This window comes from Halyomorpha halys, unplaced genomic scaffold, assembly GCF_000696795.3.
Source record: "Halyomorpha halys isolate HHAL.00 unplaced genomic scaffold, Hhal_1.1 Scaffold27.1, whole genome shotgun sequence".
Taxonomy (NCBI): Eukaryota; Metazoa; Arthropoda; class Insecta; order Hemiptera; family Pentatomidae; genus Halyomorpha; species Halyomorpha halys.
In genome coordinates this window covers 460,618-487,751 of record NW_027115109.1, presented here as the reverse complement: position 1 = coordinate 487,751, position 27,134 = coordinate 460,618, and the positions used below count along the sequence as shown (strand labels likewise).

The 27,134-nt window shown below is 29.2% G+C and overlaps 1 protein-coding gene across 1 annotated transcript in view; it reads right to left on the bottom strand.

Moving 5' to 3' along the window:
* Positions 1-27,134, bottom strand: part of LOC106683527 (protein dead ringer) — a gene marked incomplete in the record, with an annotated part of 267,292 nt that overhangs the window by 121,284 nt on the left and 118,874 nt on the right. Inside the window, 1 exon segment of the mRNA XM_067052184.1 lies at positions 16,315-16,387. Coding sequence (XP_066908285.1) covers positions 16,315-16,387 — 73 coding nt within the window.

Below are 27,134 nucleotides of genomic sequence, written 5' to 3'. Positions count from 1 at the left end.
AATTTTTTTTACTAGATATTTTTACATAATTTTTAAAATATTTTTATATACATACGTTTGTTTATTAAGATCGTATACTAAAGTGGGTATAGGTATATTTTTGTGTGCTAATGGAATAAAGTGGATATGAAAGCATCAAAATATGACAAAAATAAAAATCACTTAAGTAAAATGGGCAGGGACATTGATATCTCATTTGTTTGTTCATTGTTGATTTGTGCGAACGTTTCTCGCTAGTTATTTAGCATATTTTTGGTTCTTGTTATCTATGAATTATTTTTCTAATGAGGACATAATAATTTTAAACATCATTTGAAGGACGACCGTAGAAATCTTGGCTATTTACATTCGAGTTATGGATTATTGTAATTTAGTGCTGATAAGGAAGCGAAGGACGAATTTGAAATATATCGGATCATGAAAAATGGCTTGTTTATGAGCTACTTTTGATATATTTAATGTTCGGGCCTTGAATTTTTTTTTTCTATATCGGCTAGATAATTTATTTTCAATGTTCAATCACATTCAAAATGCGGAATACGCTTTCGATTAGCTCTCGTCGACAACAGAATTGCACGGAAATGGTATTATTGTGTAGTTGAAGAATTTAAATCATGACCAAGAAGCGAGACAATTAACTTTTCGTTTTGAATACAAAAGAGGATTACCATACAGTCTCTGTGACGTTCAGTCGGATCAAGTCGGCGAATGTTCACTGTTAATTCGAATCGGGACAAAACCAGATGACTGCACGCTCATAATACACGCACATTTATTAATTGTTCACATATAATTTTTCTTAAAAAAAAAACACTTTTTGGTACATATATCTAGAACTAACTCTTTGTTATTGGTTGGTTTAAAAATAATAATTTATGAAATTCGAGCGTGTTTAAAAAAACGTCACTTACATTGAAATTAACACTAAAGTTTTAGTCAAAAAGTACTAAATAAAATTTTTTTATTTCTACTTTTCAAATAATTTCAGTTTTGTGATTTTTTCCTTAATTGCGAATTTTATCGACCCATATGATAAGCATATATTGAAAATATAGAATAATATAATACTAGTTTAGTACTTTTGAACATTTTTTTTTTTAGTTCAACTAAAAGAGAAATTTTATTATCAAGGCAATGGTACGTGTAGCAGAAAAAACAATTATAAAAGAATTATAGAATAAAAAAAAAATCTAAAAAAAAATTTTTTTTTTACCGAAATCCAGGCCATCTCAAAATTAATTTACATTTTATCAACCAACTAAAAATTATTAGAAATATTATTGATTATTAATATCTGTTTAGGAAATGAAAGTCTCAATTAAATTTATAATAAATATGTCTAATATTTCATTTGTTTTGTAATTAACAGTTATTATATAATTAACAATTTACTGCTTATAGTTTCGGTTCGGAGGGAGAAGTTGGAGGAGTATCTCCAGGAGGTTTATTAATTTGGAAAAACTCTATCGAGTTATTTTACGGATTTTAAATTTTTGAGCATGTAATGCATACGTGAAATACTTGCTTATAGACTTCATATACAATATTAGTTTCGTATTTGTGAAACCTTTTATATTTTATAGAAACCTATGAAACAAATAATAACGAGAAGAAGGGCTAAAAACAACATAATAATGTTATTATATAAAAATATTTTATTATATTGTAAATAAACTAGTCTGTTTGTGAATTTAAAAATGGTCACGGGGAAAAAAAAAGTTTGTAACTATTTATTTATTGCTGATATCAACAATAACAATTTTTATTTACATATGAGATAAAGTGAAATCATGATAAAACCTCTCTGGCTACTCATTAGGGTATTTTAGAGAATATGAGGGCCCATGCCAATATCACTTGGAATTATTTTTTTCTCTACAAAATCAATACAGTATTTCTTAGTCACTGAACCTCCATTACGCATATGGTCAGAAACATAAATGGTATAAAAAGAATTCATCATGAATAGTGTTAAAATATCATTGGTAACTATGATAAGTTTTTTTTTGTTGTTTTTTTTTTTGTCAAGAATCAGCCAAGATGGGTATTGAAGAAGGCTTTTTTGATAGTACTCATTTCCGGTCCTACGAAGGAACCTAGTGACATTAAGATAAAGCCCGGAGATAAGAGTTTAGTACTATGAACGTGTTGAAAAAACGATAAAGCGAAATTGTCGTTGGAAAAACACAATAGTAAACGTGCCTAAACATAGATGCTACGCTTACGAAAATGGTATATTAAATACCCTTTACAAAAATCATTTCTAGCTTGATAGTTGTAAATTTATCTTCTCTTTCAAAAGTGACAGTTTTAAATATACATATTTGTATTCTCTTACAAAGAATGTTCTTTTCTTTTTCAACTGAACATACTTTACTTAATTCTTAAAGAAAGCATAGCATTTTTAAAACCAGCATACGTATTTCATTATATCGATATATGCATGAACATGGATTTCCAATGATAAATAAAATATATAATTAAACAGAAATCTAAGAACTATTATTGCAAAAGATTGGATATCGGTATTCTACAGAAATAAAAAGAAGAACGAAAAAAAAAAATTACAATAGTACTTACAAAATTGAATTAAAAATAATAATAAAATGATGTGTTAAAAAAAAAAATCGATATAGAAAATATAATTAAATAATAAACATAAATAAATATAGGAAACATTTGTTGTTACTTTTTACAAATAATTTGAATTTGAATTTTTAAAGAAATATTTCCTTCTTTTACCATGTTAAAAAGATATAACATGGTTCAAAGTCGGTTACTTGGTCTGTTAAATGGGGAATGACGTCATGCAACTGACCAGCTAAGCTTCCACACAATTTCGTTTGTCGTTTTAGGTTATTTGCTCGTAGTTCGTGTTTTGATTGTCTGAATATTGTTTTGATAACTAATAAAGCAATGGATGACAAAAATAATTATATAATGACAGTTGTCAATTAGCTCATCTTGACTCTCTTCCTCACAAGTTGGAAGATCAACAAGACATTCAAAGCCAAACTTTCACACAACTTCCACTCTTCACTCAATTTAGTCATGTTATAATAAATTACTTTAATCAAAACTTAGAAGTAAACAATTACATGAAGTTTTGGAAGGAAAGGTTATAAAGAAAGTTGCTGAGAAAATCCGCTAGGAGCTCTTATGCATTTAACATGATTTTAAATATGGCTGCTCAGAATCCTATATACATCATGAATATCCCTAAAAAAGAGTATTGAGACTTTACAAGAATACCATTTGATTTATTTGAAAAATAAATAATAGTCTCAAGAAATTAAAAAGATTATAAATAAAATAAAAAAATATTCATATAAAAGCTAAAGAAAATTAAATTTAAATAACAATAAATAAACACTAAACAGCTAGTTGATGTATGAGAATAAATTTAATTATTATTTTTACGAATGAAGATTATTATAGATTTATCCAGAAAAAAGTTCAGTATAACAAATAAATGCCCGATTATCCGGTTTCATCTTCTTAGCCAACAACTGAAGAGAATGAAATTTTGAATTTCAACTCCTCCACACCCCGAAGACATTTGAATGTAAAAGAGCCGGCCCGTGTTGGATGTGCACCGCGCCCCTTTGTTGTGTGCGTAATAGCTTAATTGTCACACCTGGCATAATGAATAATACAATCCTAAACGGGCCACTTATCCTTATCACAAGACACTTATATAATTGCTTTTCCTTGCATTAATAAAAGTTAATATCAGAGGCAGCAGGGTGACAGGGACAAGCTTTCAGGAGACAATCAAGATATAAAAACCGTGTACAGTCAGTGCAAGACGAAAAAGAATTAAGTCCTCGAGTCTAGTTGATTAGTATTAGTAATGGGTATAATTTTTTATTTGTAAGTTTATATTATTTAATTCTAATTTATTTATTTTTTATTGTTGAATTCGTACAGGGCAGCCCGTAAGTGCTGAAAAATATTTAGAGTTAGAGTTGATAAACGAGTTTCATATAAACAATGGTTTAAAGATGACTTTGCATTTAAGAATTTAGGTTTAGCAGAACTAAATCTATTTTAAAGAATTTTACGGTCGGAGTATTGTCTATATTGCGAATTAACGTATGCCAAAAAAAAAAAAAATAATAAAAATAAAAGTGATTTTATTTTTAAAACTTTGGCAAATAATGCGAACTCTAGATTAATAATAAAACAACTTCCAGATCATTTAAAAACCACTAAAAATAAATAATAACAATTCTCATATTCTGTTTAGAATATAATCTTCGCGAATTTTTTGTCTATAGGAAACTTAAATACAAGATCTATTATTTAAATTTCAGCATTAACGAGACACAATTTAAACCACTTTTATCAATTGCCCTAAAATGTGGTTTATTTATATTTCAAAATAAGTAATAAATTTCTTTCAATTTATTGCGATTTACCTATATGTTAAAAATAAAATTACTAGAACCCTGTTTATCCGGAAAACATATGCAGTTAATCAATATTTTTAATTTGTGTTATCTAAAAACAGGTGTAATAAAATAAATATAGGTGTTCTTGTTTGGTTTATGCATATCATATACAACGCAAGCTTGTAATGTGAGGTTAATGTTCAGGTAAACCTAGCTGAAAAATATGTTAATCGATTGTCAATTTGAACAGTACTTAATAAGGATCTAGTAAATATTTATTTAAAATTAGGAATATCTAAAAAAAATCCTGAGAACAATGTTATGAGAAAAAAAATTCTTATAAACTAGGTTATACTATAAATAAATGTCCTTTCTGATTAACACGACGTTTTAAACGTTAATTTACAAATAAAACGAACGTACTTGAAGTAATAGGTTAAAATATTTAAAAAAAGATACCGTTAATGTACCTACGGCATTATAGACTAAATAAAAAGTTATTTTAAAAAAAATAAAAATAGAAGCTTTCGAGGTATTTCATGAATGAGAACGTTTAAGTATTCATTAGGATGAAATATTGCACATAAAGAAAAAAAAGACGATTAATTATAAAACCAAAATCAAGATGAGGATGTAACTAAGAAAGGAGACATTTATAAATAACTTGTTAATCCCCTATACTGGCGAGCTTGGTTTTATGGGCCGAGGGGGCATGTGTTATTTTAAGGACATTAACAGAGAAGCAGTGATCTTCAACAACTTCTGGATTATATTCATTCCGATTCCAAACATTGATCATTGTATTAAAGCAATAAAGGGATCTATTTTATGTTGTTCTTCTTTTTTAATAAAAATTAATAAACACAACCTAGAAATATATATTTTATGATAGAGAATCTGAGCATATTTAATTTTTTATTTATTTCGTAACATTCAAACATATATATTATATTTTGAATTCGTTAATTTAATAGGTTATTAGTTAGTTTATTATATATGTATTTTGCATAAATAATCATCAGTGATAAAAATTTAAGCACGGTTCAAGATTTATAACATTATTATTACAACAATATTATTAAATAAGCGATCTGAAAAAACTAACTTAATTCTTGCAAGACATATGGAATTGAACTCTGGGGCTCTACGAAACCATCAAATTCCTCCCGTATCCAATCCTTAAAATCCAAAATCCTACGTAAAATCCATGATGCTCCTTATGACGTTACAAATAAACTCATTCACAAAGACCTTAACATCCTTAACATCCATATGCGTCTTTTCATTCTAAGCTCCTTACCCATCCTAACCTATTAATTCTTAATCTCTCATCCTTAACCTTCCCAAAATTTTCAAGTGTATATCAAAAATACAACAAATTTACTTATTGTACAGTTATAAATCACATTAAATAAATAAATAAAAAAAAAATTCTTGCAAGAATAAATATTCAAATATTTTTGTTTTTTTTATATTTTTTAATTGTTATACGATATTATTATTTTTACTTTTTTCTGACAGATACGAATCCATTGGAAATGAACAATTGTTGGGAAAAATTAGAAAGGTTAATTTAAAAATGCGTAGAACTAGGAAGTAAACGTACAAAAGGTGAACCAAGATATAGACGGGAGGATTGCATTAGATCTGATCTTGACCGGCATTATTGTTATTACCGTCGGCTCAACAGGACTTGAAGAAAATCTTCAGGCAAGGATTTTGGAAGAAGATAATCCGGAAGGATGAGATGAAGAAAGCAGCCGACTGAGAGTGACTACCCCGAAAGCTTGTACTCAGAAAAATCAAGGCTCCAGTAGCTCCACAGGTGCTTCTGTACTATTAGGATTTATGATTCTTCACGGTGCATAGAGGATTACCATAAGCTTCAAAGTCTTGTCATGGATGAGATTCCTCAACATCTTACGTGTGGTGTTACGGAAACTGTAAAGCTAGTGATGACATTTGAGGTTATAAGGTCCAGCTTGATGAGATCTATATACTCATCGAAGATGGTTTTTGTCAGTTGGTAGGAGCGTTTGAACATTTAATTTACGGTAGGAATGCGTCAGTGGCGTCGTCCCACTTTAAGCAAGAAGATAAAGAGGACCTGTACCATGAAGAATGTCGAAAGATAAAATCTACATTGTAGATTGGGTTAGGTGAATCAAGTGAATTAGAGAAAAAAAAAATGGGCACTAAATTTCAGTGCTATTGCTGCCGAATCCTGTGTTGCCAAAAGGCAATGTATTGTTGAGAATAAAAATATATACATAAATATTATTATATCTGATATTTAGAGAGTAATTGTCCTCTAATTGATCAGTCAATATTTATGTTTTTTTTTTGTTATATTTAATATCAGTTTTCAAAAATAAATATATTCCTTGGTATATAATCAATATTTGCACTAAACAGACCCACTCTCACAAAAGCTCTCAAAGAAATAAAATTTCGGAAACCACTCTGTATTAAAATTTCGATTTTTTCAATTAAACTGATTCCTAACGATTTACTTCTAGTTGTTAATCAATTTATTTTCTTCAATTTTCAATTCAATTTTTTATCTCATGACTTTTTTTTTTATTAGAAATTAACGTTTTATTGTGGAAACAATAAAAAATTCCAAACCTTTTAGTTTTTAGTGTAACATTTTTTTAAAAGCAATTATAGACTTAAAAATAAAATCAATTGTCTGAAAGTAAAATAAAAGATGATAATGATTTAATGAGGTTGAACACTTATCTTCTATAATAAAAAAAAATTAATCTTTTTTTTATAAGCCCATGGATACTTATTTATACTTCATACTGTAATAATGTAATTTAAATAAATAAACTTCTTAGAAAGGGGATCCTACCGAAGTGTGAACACTCATAATATATCTGTACACTTGAGGAAGATTCTTTCATTATAATCGACTTATTGATTCGATTCTCGATCTCGATTTACTTAAGGCTTTTAAAAGTATTTTGACGCCAATAGAGCAAGTGAGTACTTAAAAAAAAATTCTATATTAATGATTCGAAGGTCTCCTTTAATCGCAATCGAAGAATCAGAAGCCGTATAATTGAATCGGTCCATGATTGCACTAAAGAAATATTGTTCAGTTCTAATTGCAATGTATAATTACATTAACGTATGTCACAAATCAAACGAATGACAAGAAAAATTTAGAACCCATATTAAAAATACAGATAAGAATGTCTTCAAAGGAGCTATTGGTTTGAAAACTAGAGGGTAAAGGAAGAGAACATTTTAAAATAGAGAGAGCTCTAGCGACATCCTGCCAATCATCCTTCCTAATAACTGGAAGCTTACCATTCATCATTTTTCATATCATTTCTGTTATATTTTTAATTATATAACTTTTGTAATAACCTCTGAGGATTGGTGCGCTCATGAATTATATCGTTTGGAAACGGCTCACAAATTATCAACTCTAGCTTCGAAGAGCTTTTACCCCTACGAAGGTAAGCTTAATTACTAGTCTCAAAATCCAAATCGCCATCCCATTTCATCTAGTGATTGCCAATTTTACCTGAATCGGGAAGTATATGAAAATCCAAATAGGCCTAACATAACCCCGTTCAACATATCCCAAAACAATATGTTTTGTTCTGATTGTTGCGTCATTCTATAGATATTTTTTTTAATATGCTGTATTATATGGATGCTCGAATAGCCACCATCATTCTAGACAGTCAGTAAATTACTTTTACAGATACTAATCCATTCAGAAGGACCACAATGGTCAATGCCTATACCTTCCGAACCTCTATAAACCCGGTTACCATAAACCACTATTAAAAATTTTTAATTTAGGTAGTGGAGTTAAATAAGAGAGAAACATAACCTTATGGCTCAATAATAACCTGAGCGAGTTACCTGGATACCTCATAAAAATCGCTATAAAAGTGAATTCACCTTCGGGGATTACGAAGACCAGCCTTCGACGAAATCCGTTCCACTATTGTGGGCCAAAGCGATAAAAATGTTCTATATTTATGAGGTCTAAGATTTTTTTTTTCTTTTTTATTTCAAAGGCGGCTGTAACAGAGATCCGAGACAAACCAATGGGTCTTTAAGCGGGTGAAAAACAATAACGGATGAATAAAGGTGTGCCTACTGGTAAAAGCGAGATTGAGCCGAAATATTATTTAGAACAAAAGTTATAACCTCATTGTTCCATTCAATCAAAATGTATTTTACTAAGGTTATGTTTTGAGGATAAAAACATAAATTTGAACAAAAGATCAGCATTCTGAATAAGAAGATACATATAAATAAAATTCGGATAAATTTTAAATCTTAATATAATTTCCTCCTGATTATTGAATGGGCAATACAAAGCAAAGAACCGATTTATTCGAATTAATAGGGGTATTCATGATACTGTGTTCAATGTAAAAGGTTTTACCATGTTAAATGTTATAAGTATAGGATCGTGAGCAACCGTATTTAAATTAATGTTAAATGGTAAATACATAAGAGCTCCTAGTGGATTTTCTGAGCAACTTGTTTTATAACCTTTCCTTCCTATCCTAAACTTCATGTTATTGTTTAATTCTAAGTTTTGATAAAAGTAATTTAATACAACATGCCTGAAATAAGTGAAAAGAAGGAGTGTAAAAGTTTGGCTACTGATTGTGTTTTTTAAAAAGTCCAGGAAAAAAGAAAAAAACAAAACAAAACACAAACTACGAGTAATTAATATTACTCTGAATAAAACAGTCACAAACTAAGCTGGTCTGTTACGTGACGTCATTCTCCATTTAACAGACCTAGAAACAGACTGTCAACCATGTTATATGTTATATCGTTTTAACATACAAAAAGAAGGAAATATTTCTCCCTTTAACATACCTTTTTCCATTTAACACACTTTTAACAGGTTAAACTAAAGATCATGAATACCCCTACTTATAAACTTAGATACAGTGGTTATTTTTCTGAGTAAGAGGTAAGTCGTGATTAACGATCCCTTCCTAGCCTAAGATATCACTTATTTTTTATTTCATTTTTTACTAAGTCAATTAGCTCCTTTTCTACGAATCTTGACTAATCTGCGAACCTCCATCTCCACTTTTTTGGTGAGAGCTCTATGCAGTGAATTAATTATTAGCTTCTGGGTCTTGGAAATATTGTATGTCTGTCTCTAGGTGTTAATGCAAAGCCACTTTAGCAATTTTAACTTAGAACAATAAATAATTTCTCAAATTCCATACGCCATGTCAAATTCAGAAATATATAAATTTTGAATTTGGTCACTTATTAGTTAAACTCTTCATAGAGGTACCTATTGCCTACAACTGGGAGCAACAAGAGGATAAGAACAACGGAGTGCACTGGGACAAGTAGGAAATTTATTTTTTATATTAATCATAGATTAATAAAATATGCAAAAAAATTTGTTTAATAATTAACAGTATATTTCCCCGATTCGTTTTTATGGTATTGAAAATCTCTTCTTTATGAGACTGGAAGTCATTCAGTTAGAACAAACAGCGATGCGATAAAGGGGACAGGGCACTCACTATACTTATATGGGGGCTCATTGAAAGGGCAGGTGCTTCAGAATTCTATCGCAGGAAATAATTAGAGGAAGCGAGCAACACCAATCTACTTCTGAAGTAAACGCATCTACATCGAATACTATTCATCGAAAATATGCTGAAGAATTTTAAATAAAAAAAAAAAAATAAACAAGCCCATCATTATATCTGAACTTAAGAAGATCTAGTTTGGAACATTATTTAACTTGTAACGCGACATTATTTGCCTATTTTTTATATATAATCATATTTATAATATAATGCCTTTATTACTGTACTTAATAAGTACAGTAAAACACCGAAAGTTAAAACAAATAAATATCGCGATGAATTCGAATTTTGAGTCAAGAGACGCCCAAGGGACACACTCTGTCTCAATAAAGTGGATATCTGATCCTTTAATTAAGTGAACAATATATTGAGAAAGTATAAACGAATTTGTAAAAGTAATAATAAGTTCTGGTCTAATATAATTTCTTTGTCCCTTTTTCTGACCATTTAAGCGGATAGGATCAAGACTGCCATCTTCGTCATCGTATGTGAATATGGTAGATGGAATATTAAATTCGGCGGTGATAAAAAAATTTATGATCTAGAATCAGGGAAGGAAAAAAATTGGGCAGAACCGATCAGGATAATAACTTTTGAAGATTTCCAGGTAGTAAGGTTGATGGTTCTAGTGACCATTTAGAAGATATAAGGTTCCGAGGAATCTTTTAATTATAATGAAACATATAAAGGTGATATTATGATCTATAAATTATATTTATATAAGGCTAGATGTAGCGCTCAAATAAATATTGTAAGAACATAGACATGTTATTCATGATTTCATTTAATTTTTATTATTGAAAGTGATGTCGTTTACATATATTTGTGTGCTCTCAGTTCAGTTGATTTATCCCAAATATCCACAAGCTTTGAATGTCATGGAAACAGTTTCCAGAAGAAGAGCATTTGATCTTTGATAGAATTGTTTACGTTTAATAATTCCCGAATTTTCCTATGAACAAATTTAATTTTTTTTTACAAATTATAAAAGGTTAAGATTATGGAAGAAATTTTTTAAAAAAATAAATTCATTCTACCTAAAAAGGTTATAATAATTGGTTAGTAACGGTCGGTAGATTTGAATATATTTACCACTGTATGAGAAAACAGAAAATTTTAGATTTTTTTAGAATAAACTTTTTATTTTTTTTTTTAAATTACATTGTTTACAATTTTGGAATAGCGTCGAAATCGCAGATTTGAATATATTTACCACTGTATGAGAAATCAGAGAAAATTTCAGATTTTTATAGAATAAAATTTTAATTTTAAACAGACCAGCCCGAACCCGATATTACTCCTTCCATAATAAACTCCCTAACCACCCAAACCCACTCGTTTCTAACCTTTCTTCCTCTTCCATTCCTGGCAATCCTCCAAGGCGCTTGAAAAGAAGATGGCCTCGTGACCTTATATTGTAAACTGTTTTAGAGTTCTACTACTGGGTAGTTTCTCTACATCCTGTATCATATCATATGTCATTATGATCAAATTTACTGGTTGTATTTTTTTATACAGTTGTAAATATCAACAAATAAATAAAAAAAAAAAATTTTAAACAGAATAGGAATTCAAAATATTCCCTCGTCTACGTTTCGTGCTATCCACTCAGGCGTCTAACCATCAGTTTAGCGTTGATTTACTTTTTCGTGGTTCTCCCTTCATCAAGCCTGACAAATTTACACGCTAAAACATCAATTATAATTACAGGGTACAAGTCACGCAATTCCACACAACTAATCGTTATTCAGACCGATATTAAAAAAAAAAACTATTACTTTCATTAATGTAATAAATATAAGTTATTATTTATCGAGAAGTCAAATGAGGTGCCATCCATTTACAGACTATAATAATAAATTAATATATAATAATTTAAGTACATTACCCAATGTAAAGTAAATGTTATTTACCCAGTGTTTAATTTTAAATAACATGGATTTTTTAATTTAATTAATTAATAATTAATAGTTTTAGAGTTTAATTTAAGAAATTTAAGAGAAGGGGCAGCAATATTAGACTCAATATTATAATAGTAAGTTTATTATTATTACCCCCCCCCCCAAAAAAAAAAAATATATATATATATATATTGTCGGCGATAATTAATTAAGAAGTAATTGTCTAGTTCTAAAAGTTTAAGACGAACATTATTTTATTTAATCTACATATTGTAGCTAAGCAGCAAAGGAGGCAACTGTCATAAGAAATGCTTGTTTACAACTGGTACCTGAAAGAAGCAAGGCCTAATAGTTGAGAGCGTTGGGGCATGAGTACCAGAGCGCTTAGTTTAGAAGGTTCGAGTCCCACCTGGGGTGGTCGATATTTATTTCGCAGCGGACCCGAGAAATGAATCTAGTCATTCCCTCTCCACAGCTATATATAGGAGGACTTAAGTAAACAAAAAAATACTGTTTTAATGATTTTTTCCTTTTTCCTTTTTTTTTTTTTTTTTAGTTCAGCATAAAATGTATAACATAAATAATATCAAACAAATTATTGTGCTCGCAGCACAGAACAATAGCTCCTTAATACTGTGTAGTTTAGACCTATTATTTTTACCGAATAAATATCTTACATTATATTAAAATAAATTAAAAAATAAGAAAGGCATTCAAAATATAGTTTATAAATTATTAATTTTTCGATTCTTAAGACCTCATATTTTTAATACTTTTTCTAGAGGAACAGACTGGCAAATACACTCAGAATACTCACTCATGGCTATTCGTTAAGTTCCCTAGTAACAAGATGTATATTGAATAATAATATGCCACTGGACATAGCGTGCGCGATTTCAATGCTTAAAAATTAACCATCCCATGCAAACCTTTACAGCTGATAAAAGATAATATGTATATGATTGTTTACAAACTTTTAAGCTCATAATTATACTTCTTACTAGTTCTAATATTTATCAACAAGCAGATTGGGTCCTGGAGGAACTAAAACAATATGTCCTTGACAACTAGGCTTTTATGATGAAGCATGCGTGACGCAGGGCCAAACAACGGCCAAGCAAGAACTCAGTAATATTGGTCATTAGGACTGAGTACGCTCCAAACATCGTGCATTACTGATACAATATTTATCACATACAACACAAAAATAAAAAACATTTATATATTTTTTAAATATGTACACACGCACAGTGGGAAAAAAAAGAAAAATGTTATCCCCACTATGAACGCTACTTCTATTTTAACATCATAAAAAATAGGCACGGAATATTTACATATAATATGTTACCACAAGGTCGAAAAAAATAATTTTTGTTATTTAAAAAAATTCGGGTCTTTTCTAGAAATAGTGATTTATATTTGTGTGTTCAGGAAATAAAAGCATAAAAAAAAGGAAAATTCAGCTTGATTCTTTGTCAAAGTAAAATTTATTTTGAGGTAAAAAATAAATAAAATCATATTTATTTTGTTCCTAATATTCTAATTATTTAAATAATAATTAATATTAAATATGCATTAAGAATCCGAAAATAATTATTAATTTTGAAAAATTTTATGAAGACTAACTAAGTGGTTTATGAAATCATTTTTATTTTTTATAAATTTCAATGACAAAAAACACATTAATCTAACACTTTTAAATTTTTGGTCCAAAAAAACTGTAAACGCAACAGAATATTTATTTGTTAAATCAATACATGTCATTGTTTTTGTAATTAACTTTACTTTTATCTTTTATTAAAAATTATTAATTTAATCGATTTATTTTATCTTAATATTTTGTTTTATTTATAACATTGTGTATGGTTAGGGGTGTCTTCTGTATGAAACTATACTCGCCCCCCCCCCCAAAAAAAATGTAACTATTACATTAACCATATAAGGCCCACCAGGCTAATCTGGTATTAAATATATCAATAAATAAACAGAATATTATATTCGTACTATCTTAGCTTCAGTAATATATTATTTTAACAATTGACGAAAAAAAGTCTTCCTTCAAAGTTTAACTATTTTTTTTTTCGATCTGTTTACGACCTCTATCTCTCAGGTTCAGAAGTTTTGTAAAGAGGAAGAGAAGTGCTGGGATCTTTTGAGTCCCTGCTTTGCCTGAATGTAATTATTGCATATAGGTGTGAATGTGTATTTATTTTAGTTTTTACTTAAATTTTCTTTTCCTTATTGTTATTAATTGAATTTTAATTAAATAAAAAAAAAAATTATGGAACATGATAAAAATACGATAAAATGAACACGGGTATGAACTAACTTTAATTTTTTAGTCTGAAAAAATTGTCTTATAATTATTCATTTTCGAAATAAATGAGAATAAGGTATATATAGTTATAAAGAAATAAAAGTTCGGCTTATCCAGAAGACTAAACGAATTAATTAAAAATTAATATTAAGCTATTTTAAGTCTTTTGTCACTTTAGATATTAATCTAAACATCATTATATAATAAAAAAAGAAATCAATTATATGGCTTAGAGTATTTATAAAATAGAGATTCAAATAAGAGCCTAAATTTACAATGACATTATATATATTAAACTGAACTAAATAAATGGCTTTTTTGTTTATAACTATTAAGTTCATTCAAGATTGGGACAAGACATTCGGACCAATTTTAGAAGAGCACTTGAAAGAAACAGAAGCTTTAACCGTATGTGGCCCAACTACGGTCCATCGTGCTCGGGTTGGGAGCGAATGATCCTTTATTATCTGTTTATGACTCTGTGCTATTTGCCGAGTAGCGAACTAGACAATAAAATACTTTACAACAGCCCCTCAATGGACACCAGCTAACACCTCTCCCAATCTACACACTCAGGACTCCAGTATTCTCATTTATGATTGATTGACTCTCGAGCACTTAGGGCAAAGGGTATACAGTAGAACCCCAGTTAACCGGACACGCATTAACCCTCCTTGGGAAAAAAAATTAAGAAAATAGATATTCTTCTTTAGAAAAAATGGAAGAGATTCGGCAATTAAAATTTTTGGAAGTATTAAAAAAAAAGAAAGTAAATTACAGAATTTTAAAAGAAATTATTGCTACCATTGTAAATTTGTAAATATTAGATACTTCCTATTTATTTATATTTTAAAATTCAGAATAAAATCTCCATATATCGTAGAAATATCAACACTCGAAATCGGCCTGGGTTCCTAAATGGCCGGATGCCGAAATGATCCATTATGTTGAATATCATGAACCATAAAACAGGCAAGCCTGAATTCTAAATTATTTGAAAAAAAAAAAAAATCAATCTTTTATTTAATATTATTTATTGACGAACTGTTCGAGAGATAATTTCCTAAATTTTTATGTAATTATGATCAACAAAAAACATACTAGAAGTGAAATAAAATAATAATCAATAAACAATTATTTGGTATTTGATTACAAAAAAAAACTTTTGAACACATACAATAAATACGTTAATACTGTAATTAATAGTACCTATACATGATTTTAATTGTTTTATTAAACGTACATTAATTGTTATTTTTGTACACAAAATATATATTTTTTTTTTGAGAATTAAAGAATTTATTTATTTATTCTCTATCTAGAAATAAACATGTTCAGGCAGAATTGTATTTTTTTTTGTGTACAATTTTTTCTTTTTTAAAAATTGTTTTCTCATTCATATCCTTTTTTTAAATATATTTAAGTTATTCTTGATTATATTGAGCTATTAAAATTCATAATTAGGTAGAGACAGAATTATGTTTTGCTAGCGTTTCACAATCTATAATTTTTAAATTTTAACTTCATTATAGTTTATATGTATTCCTTATATTTTTCAATATAATTCTAATATAATAAAGAATTAAATTCTTAAATACATCATTGTACCTATATTTTCAAATTAATCATACCTGTAAGGGGAGCTGATAACACATAGAAATAAAGAAAAAAAAAGGTAGCTCTTATAAACTAATTGGCCATAATAAAAAGACATAAATTAATCTTCACACAATTTAAACACGAAAATAAATATTTGAAAATTCGTTTGAAAGATTATACAAAAATATTTGTAATTATTTTTGTCAATAATATAAACAGAAATATTTGTGTTACTAAAAAAAAAAAAAAAATGGTCATTTTTGTTTTTTGTATGAAAAAAGTAATATAATAAATTACAGTATGAAAAAGATCTTAACTTTGAAAATTAAAAAAAAAAAATAAAGCATTTAATTGATTCAAAACTATGTAGGCCATTAATGAAGTGTAAGAGTATGAAATAAATTATAAATTTGTCAGCACTTATAATGAGCTAAACATTAGATTTTATGAATGCATGCAAATAAAGTTTTAATTGTTCGAGGAAATAAAACGGTACATACCTCTTCTCTGCATGAAACTGAAAAGATCGTCAAGAAATTCTTTTCTCTTTGGGTCATCGCTGATTTCGTAAAGCTGTAAACAGGAAAAAAAAATTAATAATTAATAAATAAAATTATAAATCTTTTTAAACAATAAATAATGTGTGCGAGTTTATTTATATTTTATAATTTGAGATAGGATAGATCTTGATTGTGAAGTGAAATCATATTCATTTGGCCATAAAGACGCCGAGACAGTAAGATTTTTTTTTTGTCCTTGGAATATTTTTATGAAACCGAGAAAAAGGAATCAATTCTGATTTACGATAATTAAACGTCAGGAAGGATCTGTTCTTTTCCTTTTTATTCGCATATTGAGCACTTACATCAATCTTAACATCCCATGATGACGTAATTTTCTTCTTAATGACCCTTTACTATCTCAGATTGCTTTATAAAGCCCTACATCGGTGTCGTATATAGGCTGTCTTTCATAAAAAGGAATTTCGTTCATACAAACAAACTCTCAAAAAGGAATTTTTTTTTTATTATTATTGACAACGTGAAGACTAGTTATTGGTCATAAAAATAAAATATTTCAGAGATATCTCACGTAATTTATTTATTTTTTGGGTAACAGGGCGAAAAGAGGTATATTAAAGAGAAATCAATGTTAGCCTGAGGTTCAATCCTATTTCTAGTGTAAAAGTGACCAGGGATTATATTATTTTATCATTATGTTATTTTATTTATTTATTTTTTCATACACATAGTTTGTTTATGTTCATTTTTTTTATCCTTCTGTTTGTATATATTTTAAGTTAGATTTTTTTTTTCATTTATTTATTTTTATTCTTATTTTATTTTATTTTATTTTAGAATGAATGTGATCATTCATCACTATTACCTATTGCCCATAACTGTGTGGCAGATTGTAATATCTATCAATAAATAAAATGTATTTAATCTGGAAAAAAATCTGGAATCCTATTTCTAAGTACTTTTTTTTAAGTAGTGAAGTATTAAATTAAAAAACAAAACAAATCATAAACTTTTAGTATTATTATTTGATAATATAACAAGAAATAAATATATTACATATTTTCTTGTTTTTTTTTCCGCGTATTATTAAAAAAAAAATTTATTGAAAAAAATATTTGAAAAATTCTGTACAGTTATTTATATACGAAAAAATATTCTCTTTTATAATTTTTTCAGGTACGACACATTTAATTTATAAAAAGAAACCATATAAATATATTAATTAATACAGTTTATTTATGCATTCTATGTCACTCTCTGTTACCTGTAACGACTTTGTATATTATATATTATTTTTCTAAAACCATTGGTTTTCCAATGATATAATATAACACCTAAATTACTAATAATTAAATCCGGAAATTTGTTTTCAATTTATCCTGTGGCTAAGTATAAAATGCTTTAATGTTTAATATTTAGCCCTTTTAATTATAGTAGATAAGATATGGTTAATTATTTTAAATAAAAATTCAGCATCTAAGCCATTTGCGATCAGGCTGTTTTTAAAGATCATCTGATGTAACGAATTTCATTAAAATCGTTTAAGCAGTTTTCTAGAAAATATTTTTTTTAAAAAGTGTTAAATCGATAATATGGAACTTCAGATAAGTCTATCGAAATGGTTTCTTTAGCATCCTAGGGATTGAGGGGGGGGGGCTTAGTGGTAAGGAACTGTGCTAATTTCTCCAAGGACACAACTGACAGATAATTTTTTATTCTTTTTCTGTAGCAGTGAGTCAACCCAATTTAGGGAGCTCACCAAGCTTAATAAAGAGAGTACCGTTAATTAGGGAAAAATCAGGTAGTTGAGCGTGGTTCTAACCAAACCACCTCCTTGCACAACCGTTAGTTTAGTAACAGTTCTTCCTTACAAAGTACTGCACCATTGACACTTCATGGGTTGTTGGGGTACAGATTTATTTTGTATCCAATAAGAAATCATTTCGTCATATTTTCCAAAGTTTCTTGTGTCGCATTTAAATTTTTTATTTTTTTTCCAATGAAATATGCTATGTATATAGAAGAAAAATGTTAGAATAAAAAAAATAAATAATGTTTTATATAGCAAGTACGACAGAATCCCGTCCATTGTTTTAAAATGTCTACGTGGTATAAAAGTTACGGTCTCGGACTGATTTACCATAATGCCGATTTTTTCTCTCATTTTTATTACAATGGCTAAGGACGATAAAAGAATGTTGAGGAGCAATTTATTGCTGTTATAATTGACAAGATAAAAAGTGTTGTCATGGAACAAAAGATGCTATTCCTGACGAAATGTGATTCTTACTCTAGGGACGTTGCTCTGGCCTATTTTCTCATAAATTACAAGCCCTACTTTTATGAGATGCGGCTTCCTTCCTTTAGTATTTTAAATGTGTTGCAGGCTGTAGAGAGTAAATTATGAACACAACTCTCGGCGGAGTTGTTGAAACTGGTACCAACAATTTTATGTTATTGCATGTAACGAGCACGTTATAAGAAGGATTTGGAATGAAAGAGGTTGAAGTTTGATTTATTACGAAAGTAATTTTTTTAATTCAGTTAAATGATTTATGCATACTTTGAGCGCATCATATGTACTTAAAAATTATATTATAAATATATAAATTTACAAAAAAAAAAAATCTTTCTAAGAAACCAAACTTGACTTACATCACTCCTCATAAACAAATGCATGACAATTTTATATGCTGTTTAATTGTTAACTAAATATACGCATTAGTAACATTTTAGATATGTTAAAATTTTAAATGAACGTAGTATTCAATCCACTCTGCAGAGCATTTCTTCAGGAAGTGGATTTGACATAAGAAATCAGTGTCTACTTAGCTCATTTCTCAAAATAATTACTAAAAAGGATCCGAGGTTAGTATTAATTGATCAATGAAGATTATCAACGTTCATAGGCATGTAAGTTCATGTTGTATTTTTCAGTAAGAAGTGCGATGAACCAAGTACGAAATTACTCAGCATGAAACACTACATGCGGCAGCTCGCATTAACAGGGCGTAAAAACGATGTTCCCACAAGCTATAATTTAATAGTTAACTGAGATAGGATTTATCGTGAATATAAACCCGAGAGTTCGAGGCGATAAAATGAATTTACTGGACAGATGCAGAGGCACCATCAGTAAGGCGCTCATTGTTACAACAAAAATTGTTGTAGTTAGCTCATAAAAAATTAAATGGTTCTCCTCTAAATATACTTATATTGCAAATAAATAAAAGAAGTGTTGAATATTGGCAACAGTGGCTGCGCAAGTCCAGCGAACTACCCCCTTGGAGGTCTGGAATATTGAAAAATAAATAATGCAGATCCGTTAGTTGAATACGGAGCATTAGGCGATAGCTAGAAGATGCGGTCGGTTGGTGCTAGCTCAAACATAGCAGAAGATAACTAACGTAAAATGTCTAGATAAGAAGCTGAGGGCGGAAGTCTACCCTCCTTGGACACCTGTCCAGGCCCTGGAGCCTTCGTTCCAGGTTCGTATTGCCAATTAAAGAACTCTGCCAAGGTTATAATATCCTCTTGTACAATCCTGGCATGTTATTATTTCAGAATAGCAATTATTCGTATCAGTCAAAGTTAGATATATCTTATGACAATCACAATTTATCTTTGAATACTACAAAAAAAAAAATGAAAAAGATATAGTTGAAACATAACATTAAAAGTTTTTTTCTACTAAAGTTTTACAACACTCCCTTTTAGGAAACGGTACTAGTGATATTGCTTTATCTCTCATAGTTTCTGAGAAAACGGTCTATAAAAAACTGCATTTTCTGTCTCCTACCACCTATAGTTCTCAGCTAATGTAAGTTTATTTGTTATGGTTATCACGGCTCAAATAAATAGTTTACGCCTTTAAGATCAAACATTATTGTAATAATTTTATTTTTATTTATTTATTTTTTTAGAGAGTTTGACTTTATTTTTAGAAGATACGAGTCTGTAAAAAGCTGATATAAAAACTTACGACGGTAAAGAGTTAAACTAGAAGAGCTCTACAATATTCATTACTTGTAATCTCTCTCCATATAAAAGAGAGCTGTCGAATCTTTCTCCTCGATAGACTTTTTTATTACTAGACCGATTTACGTGGTGTTTTTTTCTATGTATTCCGTTTCACCGTGGGAAGGTTTAAAGATGATGAAATCATGAGATTTTTGAGTACAAAAAAAGTTATGAACAAAATTAAGCGTGAGATCTAGAGTAAAGTAGTTCAGCAAATTTTTTTTAGAAAAAAATAAAATCATATTCGTTTTCAGAGTAGTCCCAAAGTACTAATTTTCTATAAAAAGGTCATTATTATTATTTTTTTTTTTTTAGAAATCTTCATGGGTACCCTGCTACGATGTTAGGGTCACATCCACACATCCAGCTTGGTATAAAATATTCAAAAATTGGTATAGGACAATACATGACAATGATCGTCGCATGTTCATAATTCAAATATTTGAAAGGAAAATATTCTCCAATGTATGTATGGCCAGAGAGCACACACTTGAAGTGCGGTTCAGTGTCTACGCCTAGCAAAGGAGCGAATAGGCACGCCCTCAACACCTATCACGTGAGCTTCCTGTCTACTCGAGTTCTCTCGACTTCCAAAACAGACTATAGACTATCCAGTTTAATATGAAGAAATAATATGATATTTAAACTCGATTAGTATTTTTATTATGGGTAATATGATTCATAATATCGTTATTGACATTATATTAAAAAAACAAAATAAATTCACAATAATATAGAAATTAAAAAACACATTCTAGTCGTTTTGTAACCTTGGAATACTTGTTGTCAAGTTGATTTTTATCGCTTAGTCTATATCACCGTGCTTTTAAACTAAATTTACAAATTTTTTCATGGATTAAGGATATCAATAAAGAACTGCTCTGCACTAAAGACGAACAGTTGGACATTGTCCAAAAGACAATAAATTCATTAGAAACTAAAGAAGAACATTGCAAGTAGTGGTTTAAATGGCCTTATACATTTTTTATTTTATTTTTTCTTGTTAAAATTATTGCAACATTATAAATGCTGAAGTAGAAGGCTTCCACTAATAAAAATAAAATTGTAAAACCTAAGATTGGTTTTGGGTTCAATACTCGGTAAGACTTTTTCTTGACCACATGTGGCCACGCACAACTGTCTGGTTCCACTAAGTAAACTGTCAATATCAACTCTTGACTGAATAAATTCACATTGAGTAAGACGTACTACTATGCAATTTGCCATCATTAATCTACGAGTAACGCCCAATGAGACAATTAGTAACATTGAATCGCCTATATATTTTGCGGTTTCTATTATTACTCAGTCGGGATTAGATCTTTTTGCCGGTCAGCTAGAAGGTTAATTTGAATGAGAATCTTTAACTCTTCAATTACGAGTTACTCTAATGGGATTGGCAAATTACTCGGGGCTGTGGTCGCACTGTAAGAAAAAAGATGAACCCAGGCCTCGGTTGGCGAACTACACCTTAGTGGTTTCGTGGTTTTTGAGACCGGGTCAACCTAATGTTCAACTATGATATTATTAGACTGATCAGTAAAAGTAAATGGAATGATCAGTCGTTTAAAACAATTAAATGGTAATTATATAGCAGATTTTTGCGTTTGGGGCCTTCTAATAAAGTGATTGTCGAAAAAAAAAAATACTGGCCTGAATGGGAAACTAAATAAAAAAATAAAGTAAATGTTCATTCCGTAAGCATTTAATTTTTTTTTTAAATTATTTGTGGGTATCAGGAGTGTTATCATATCCTATTGCGTAATACTAAATTACATGGTTTCGTTGCGTAGATTGGAAATACATTGGGTGTTTTGGAAAATTCAATAAAAATTGTATACCACATGGATGTTATCGTCAGAATGAATCAAAAACCTAATACTTATATTGATAAAACAATTGTCAATTAAACAAACAGGTTGAAACATATGACCCACCAACCAAATCATGTGTTATCTAAGAGTGTGGAAAGCTAATTTTGAAAAGCAGCAGCGTTGGGACCTTTCTTAAACTCTTTTTCCAATGGCTGCTTTCTAAATAACCACTGAAATTTGGAGTTCGTGATAAATTCTTTCTAGACTAGTCGATTTTTGGCTTTTCAACGTATTTTTAGAGACTTATTAAGATATTTTTTTACCGAATCTATTGTTAAATCTACGTGTGTAATGCTGCATTGTATATGGTTTTGCCTTGTAACTCTTTTTTTTTTATTGTTTATTTACTATTGGATTTTCGCTAACAACCCCTCAATTTTATTCTTAACTTCAACAGTATATCTAATATCTTAAGTAGAAAATGTGTAGCAAGACGGTGTTCTAAATGATCGTATTTCTCTTCGTCTAAAAAGGGAGGACACAAGAAAGCCATGAAAATAGTCATATTCAGTCTGGAGTGTCGTAAGGTTTTTTTTAATCTAAGTTCTTGTCACTAATAATGTAATAAGCATGAGTGTACCCATAATATTTGAAATAATGTCTGTATTGTTAATTATGACATTCATAATCGACTGTAGATGTTCTTACCAGACCATTTGAATTTTGAAAAATATACTTCATGAGGTTTTTACAAGACAGCTACATCATATAAATCATACAAATATATAGAGTAGGTATATAAACTCAAAAGTTATAAGAAAACTATCACTCAAGTATAAATGTAGTTGAGGAAGGAAGTATATAAAATTTATCAACTTTTTAAAAATTATTTCTCCAAACGTTACATTTAATAAAAAATCGTTACTTATGTATTATGGATTTTTAAGTTTTTTTAAAATTTAATATGGTTTCATTAATATTCATACAGGCAAGACATAATTGATATCATACAGGGAATCGTTATTGTTACTTTTTCCGCAATAATATTTACTCTGGACGTGTCCAGATTCTACCGCCTCGCATCAATGATATCCTGGGCGAATAAGAGGCAGAAACGAAAATAATAAATTCCAAACTGGAATTGGAAATTAGCTTTCTTTGTGTGCAACGAAGGGTGACAACAGGCATAAGCACGTCCAACCCTGAACCGCATCAAAGGGGACGTGCCAACCAACACCTCTCCACATCCCAGCACCTATTCAATTATATCTTCTAATAAACTGATTAGGAAAATTCATAATTAGAGAAATTTTTTAAAAAAAAGTTTAAAAACACAAAGATTTAATTTGGCATTAAAGTGAATCATTAGATAATTTGATCACATTTATAGATCCCAAAGCCTTTAGTCTCCCACATAGTGGAAATTCAAAATCAGACTGATGCTAACTAGAGACAGTACATCCCACTTCAATACCCAAATTCTGTCTGACCAATAACAGATCACTCATAACGGTTTTTTATTTATTTGGTTTATTTTATTTATTTGAGTTTATTATGGAAGGATTGATATTTGGGTTTTTATAGATGAGTTTATTTGTGACAAAGTAAGGACCATTGAGGATTTTGGATTGTGAGGATTGGAACGAAAGGAGTTCTAACATAAATAGTTAAATATATACTGAATGAAAATGGACATTAATATCATCATGATCATTAATATCATAACGATAAAAACTATAATTACATCAGCGATAAATTTACACCAACAAAGACATTCACTATTTCATCAGATTAAAAATGTGATTTAGTGCCACCAACTTCACTTTCATAAGGGTTTTTCTATAAAAAAAAAAAAAATCTCGTTTTTCCCATAGAAATTTATCGTAAACGGAAAATCTATAACTTAGGAAACATTACACGTACAGCTGCTTATAAGCACTCAAATTAAAGCTAGTTTAATGTGCTATAATGTTATTTCATAACGTTTTTCTACCTAGTAGAAGTGGTTTCTATGATATTCGGCAAAATAAATTATAAAAATATTGATATTTCGTTATTTTTTAAAGTTGCTTTTTAAAAAAGTTTGTTTAGAAAAAACTAAAGAACGTCAGCTTTAATATGGTCATATTTTAAAAATTTGACAACTTTTAATAATGTCATATACAGTTTTTTTTTTTTTATGTTTATTTACTTATGTTATAGGTAGTTTTAAAGATTAGAGCTTCTAATGAAAATTGAGGGGAAATTTTAGTTTTTTTCTAGAATAAATAAACGCCATCCGTTTACCTTAAATACTCCAGAATTTACTTTTTGATGGAATTAACTGTATCCCTTGAATAGTGAAGGTAAAAATTTAACAATTTTCTAAAATAAAATAACGCGCATTTTTTTTTTTTTTTTTTTTTTTTACTTAAAACAATTAAAAAATGAATTTTGTAACATTTGTAACAGCATTTCTTATCCTCCCTAACCAAGGTAACAGAACTATCAAAGTTCATGATATATTGAACATCATTAAAGTAATTAAAAATCGAAAATTAACGTGTTTTTTTCTTATCTTGTGCTTTGAGACTATCAGGAAATGAGGAGCCTAATTCGATTTCATATCAACGAGGTTTTTCAATATAATTGTCGTATCGAGACTGCTGACGGATACCAACAATCCAAGCCCCTATCGAAGGAGAACTAGTTTTTCACTTTCTCTTGCTATTATTGTTATCGAATCACAGCGTGGCGATTTCCCGCCAGCTGCTACAGTCCCCACTACCAGCGATATGAGGAATGGTTTTTTAGGAATTTGCGCTGGGGATAGCACGGTAGCCGTGCGAGCGGGGCAGGCATCAGAGTGTAAGGCTGTTGAAAGGGGTAACTCCCTTGATCGATTGGAGAGAAAGAGATTAAGTGGAGTTGAGTTAATCGTTGCCGATTAGTCATTGGTCCAATCGGACGGCCATGTTGGGCCATTAGTCAGCGCCCTTCCCCCTCCAGGGCGTTCACCCGCCCGCTCTCTTCGATGTATCCGTCCGTCCCTCGGCAAAAAACAATCCTTTATTTATTATTTTCATATCTCGTCGATTTAATCTATTACAGGCGTACCTCGCTGGCACGGATACAGATAATGTAATACAGTAGAACCCCACATATTCGTCCTAGTCGAGACCGAGACATACATAAGAGGAAGAGCCGGTTTATCCGGAATATATTTAAAAAAATCCGATATTAATTCAACTTATGAGGTCATAATTAACTCATAAGATCAAAATTAAAATATAATACAGAACTTAATATTTAGGTGACATACCTATGTACATGTGTTGAAATTAAATTTATTAGAAAAAAATTGAAATAATAATTATAAATTTAAAAAAAAAATATTCAATATTTTATTATTATTTAAGAGTTCAGAATCTTTTTTATTTTAGGAAAAACTCTTATTACTGCTTACTTCTTTATTTAAATATTGGACGAATTTTTGGATTTATGTTCATTATCAGGCCCTATCTCAAATTATCCTATATTCTATATCAGAGGTTGTCATGATTTTTAATAATTTTTTATTTATTATTTCTATTTTTAGATTTATTTTTACTAGGCCCTCTCTGTAATTGAACTGTCCAGTTCAGTAGTTCCTGTGATCACCTACGATATTTTTCCATGAAATTGCTCGCTTTATTATAGGAAGTTCATTCTGAATTTTGAAAATGATGACATTTGAGTAATGTTTAGTTACAATAAAGATATTTGGAGTGAGAATATGAGAAAAAAACATAGATTCTAGAAAAACTGTTTGAAACCACGAATTTATACAGATCGAGAAAGAAAAATGAGATGAGTGAAATTGAAATAAAGTTAGTTAAACTACCCCCCGTTAATAACTGAAATTTCCTACGTGAAATCCTGAGTTAGTTCACACCAATCTAATGGCGCGTCGTTTTATGTAATCAGCTTATTGTATTTTGGTAGTTTTAACAAGTAAATAAATCTCCGTGCATAAATCCAATCTTTATATCCTTTTATGTATATCAGCACTAACTCTAAAACGAAAATCAATTTTCGAAAAAATTTTACCTTTCTGAGTTAAAATAAAAGATTAAAATATATAGAAAAAAAATTCTAAAAAGAATATTTCAGTTGTTATTGTATTAAAGAGGAAAATTGATTTAAACATGAAAAAAATTTAATAAAATAATCTGGAGTTTCTTTGGCATTCTAAATTAAATCTTGTTGTTCATCATTAGTACAAACTTAATAGACATTTACGAATATTGATTAAATAATTATCAGATTGTTTTAACATTCATCAGAAAAGAAATAAAGATCATAAGCAGACCATATGACAAAAATATGTGACCAGTAGTTACAAAATGATACAAAATATTTCTTCGTGGTTTTTTGACTATATATAGAAGAAGCTAAGGCACCTAAATAAATTATAAATTAAGCTAGAGGTAAGCTAAAACATGATTCTCATACGAAAGGATAATAACTAAAAAAATAAGAGTGGATATTAAAGGGGATAGTATCAATCAGGGGCAAGGCTGACTCGAAAATGAGCAGGTCGTGTTCAAGAAATCGTGATGAGTATTCAACTCTCACCATAAATTACTAATTATGCATTTATATGCATATATTTTTTGGAGTAAAATAGTTTAAAAAAAAGTTATGTCGTGAAAAAAAGGTGGTGGTAAAGAGAAGTACGAAAATAGCAGAGAAACGTAACTATTCATTAAGATAAATGATCATCTTAAACTCTATTCTGGAACCACAAGGATTTAGCCCTGATAAAGCTGTGCAATGTGGGCCGAAACGTTGGTTAATAAGCTGGGAGATAAGCGCTGAGATCTTGGAGTTCTGCCATTGAATTCCGTGACTCTGGGCAAAATGTAAATATTTGTATCCATTTTACTTTATACTAAATTATTTTATTGTATTATTATTATTATTATTATTATTATTATTATTTAT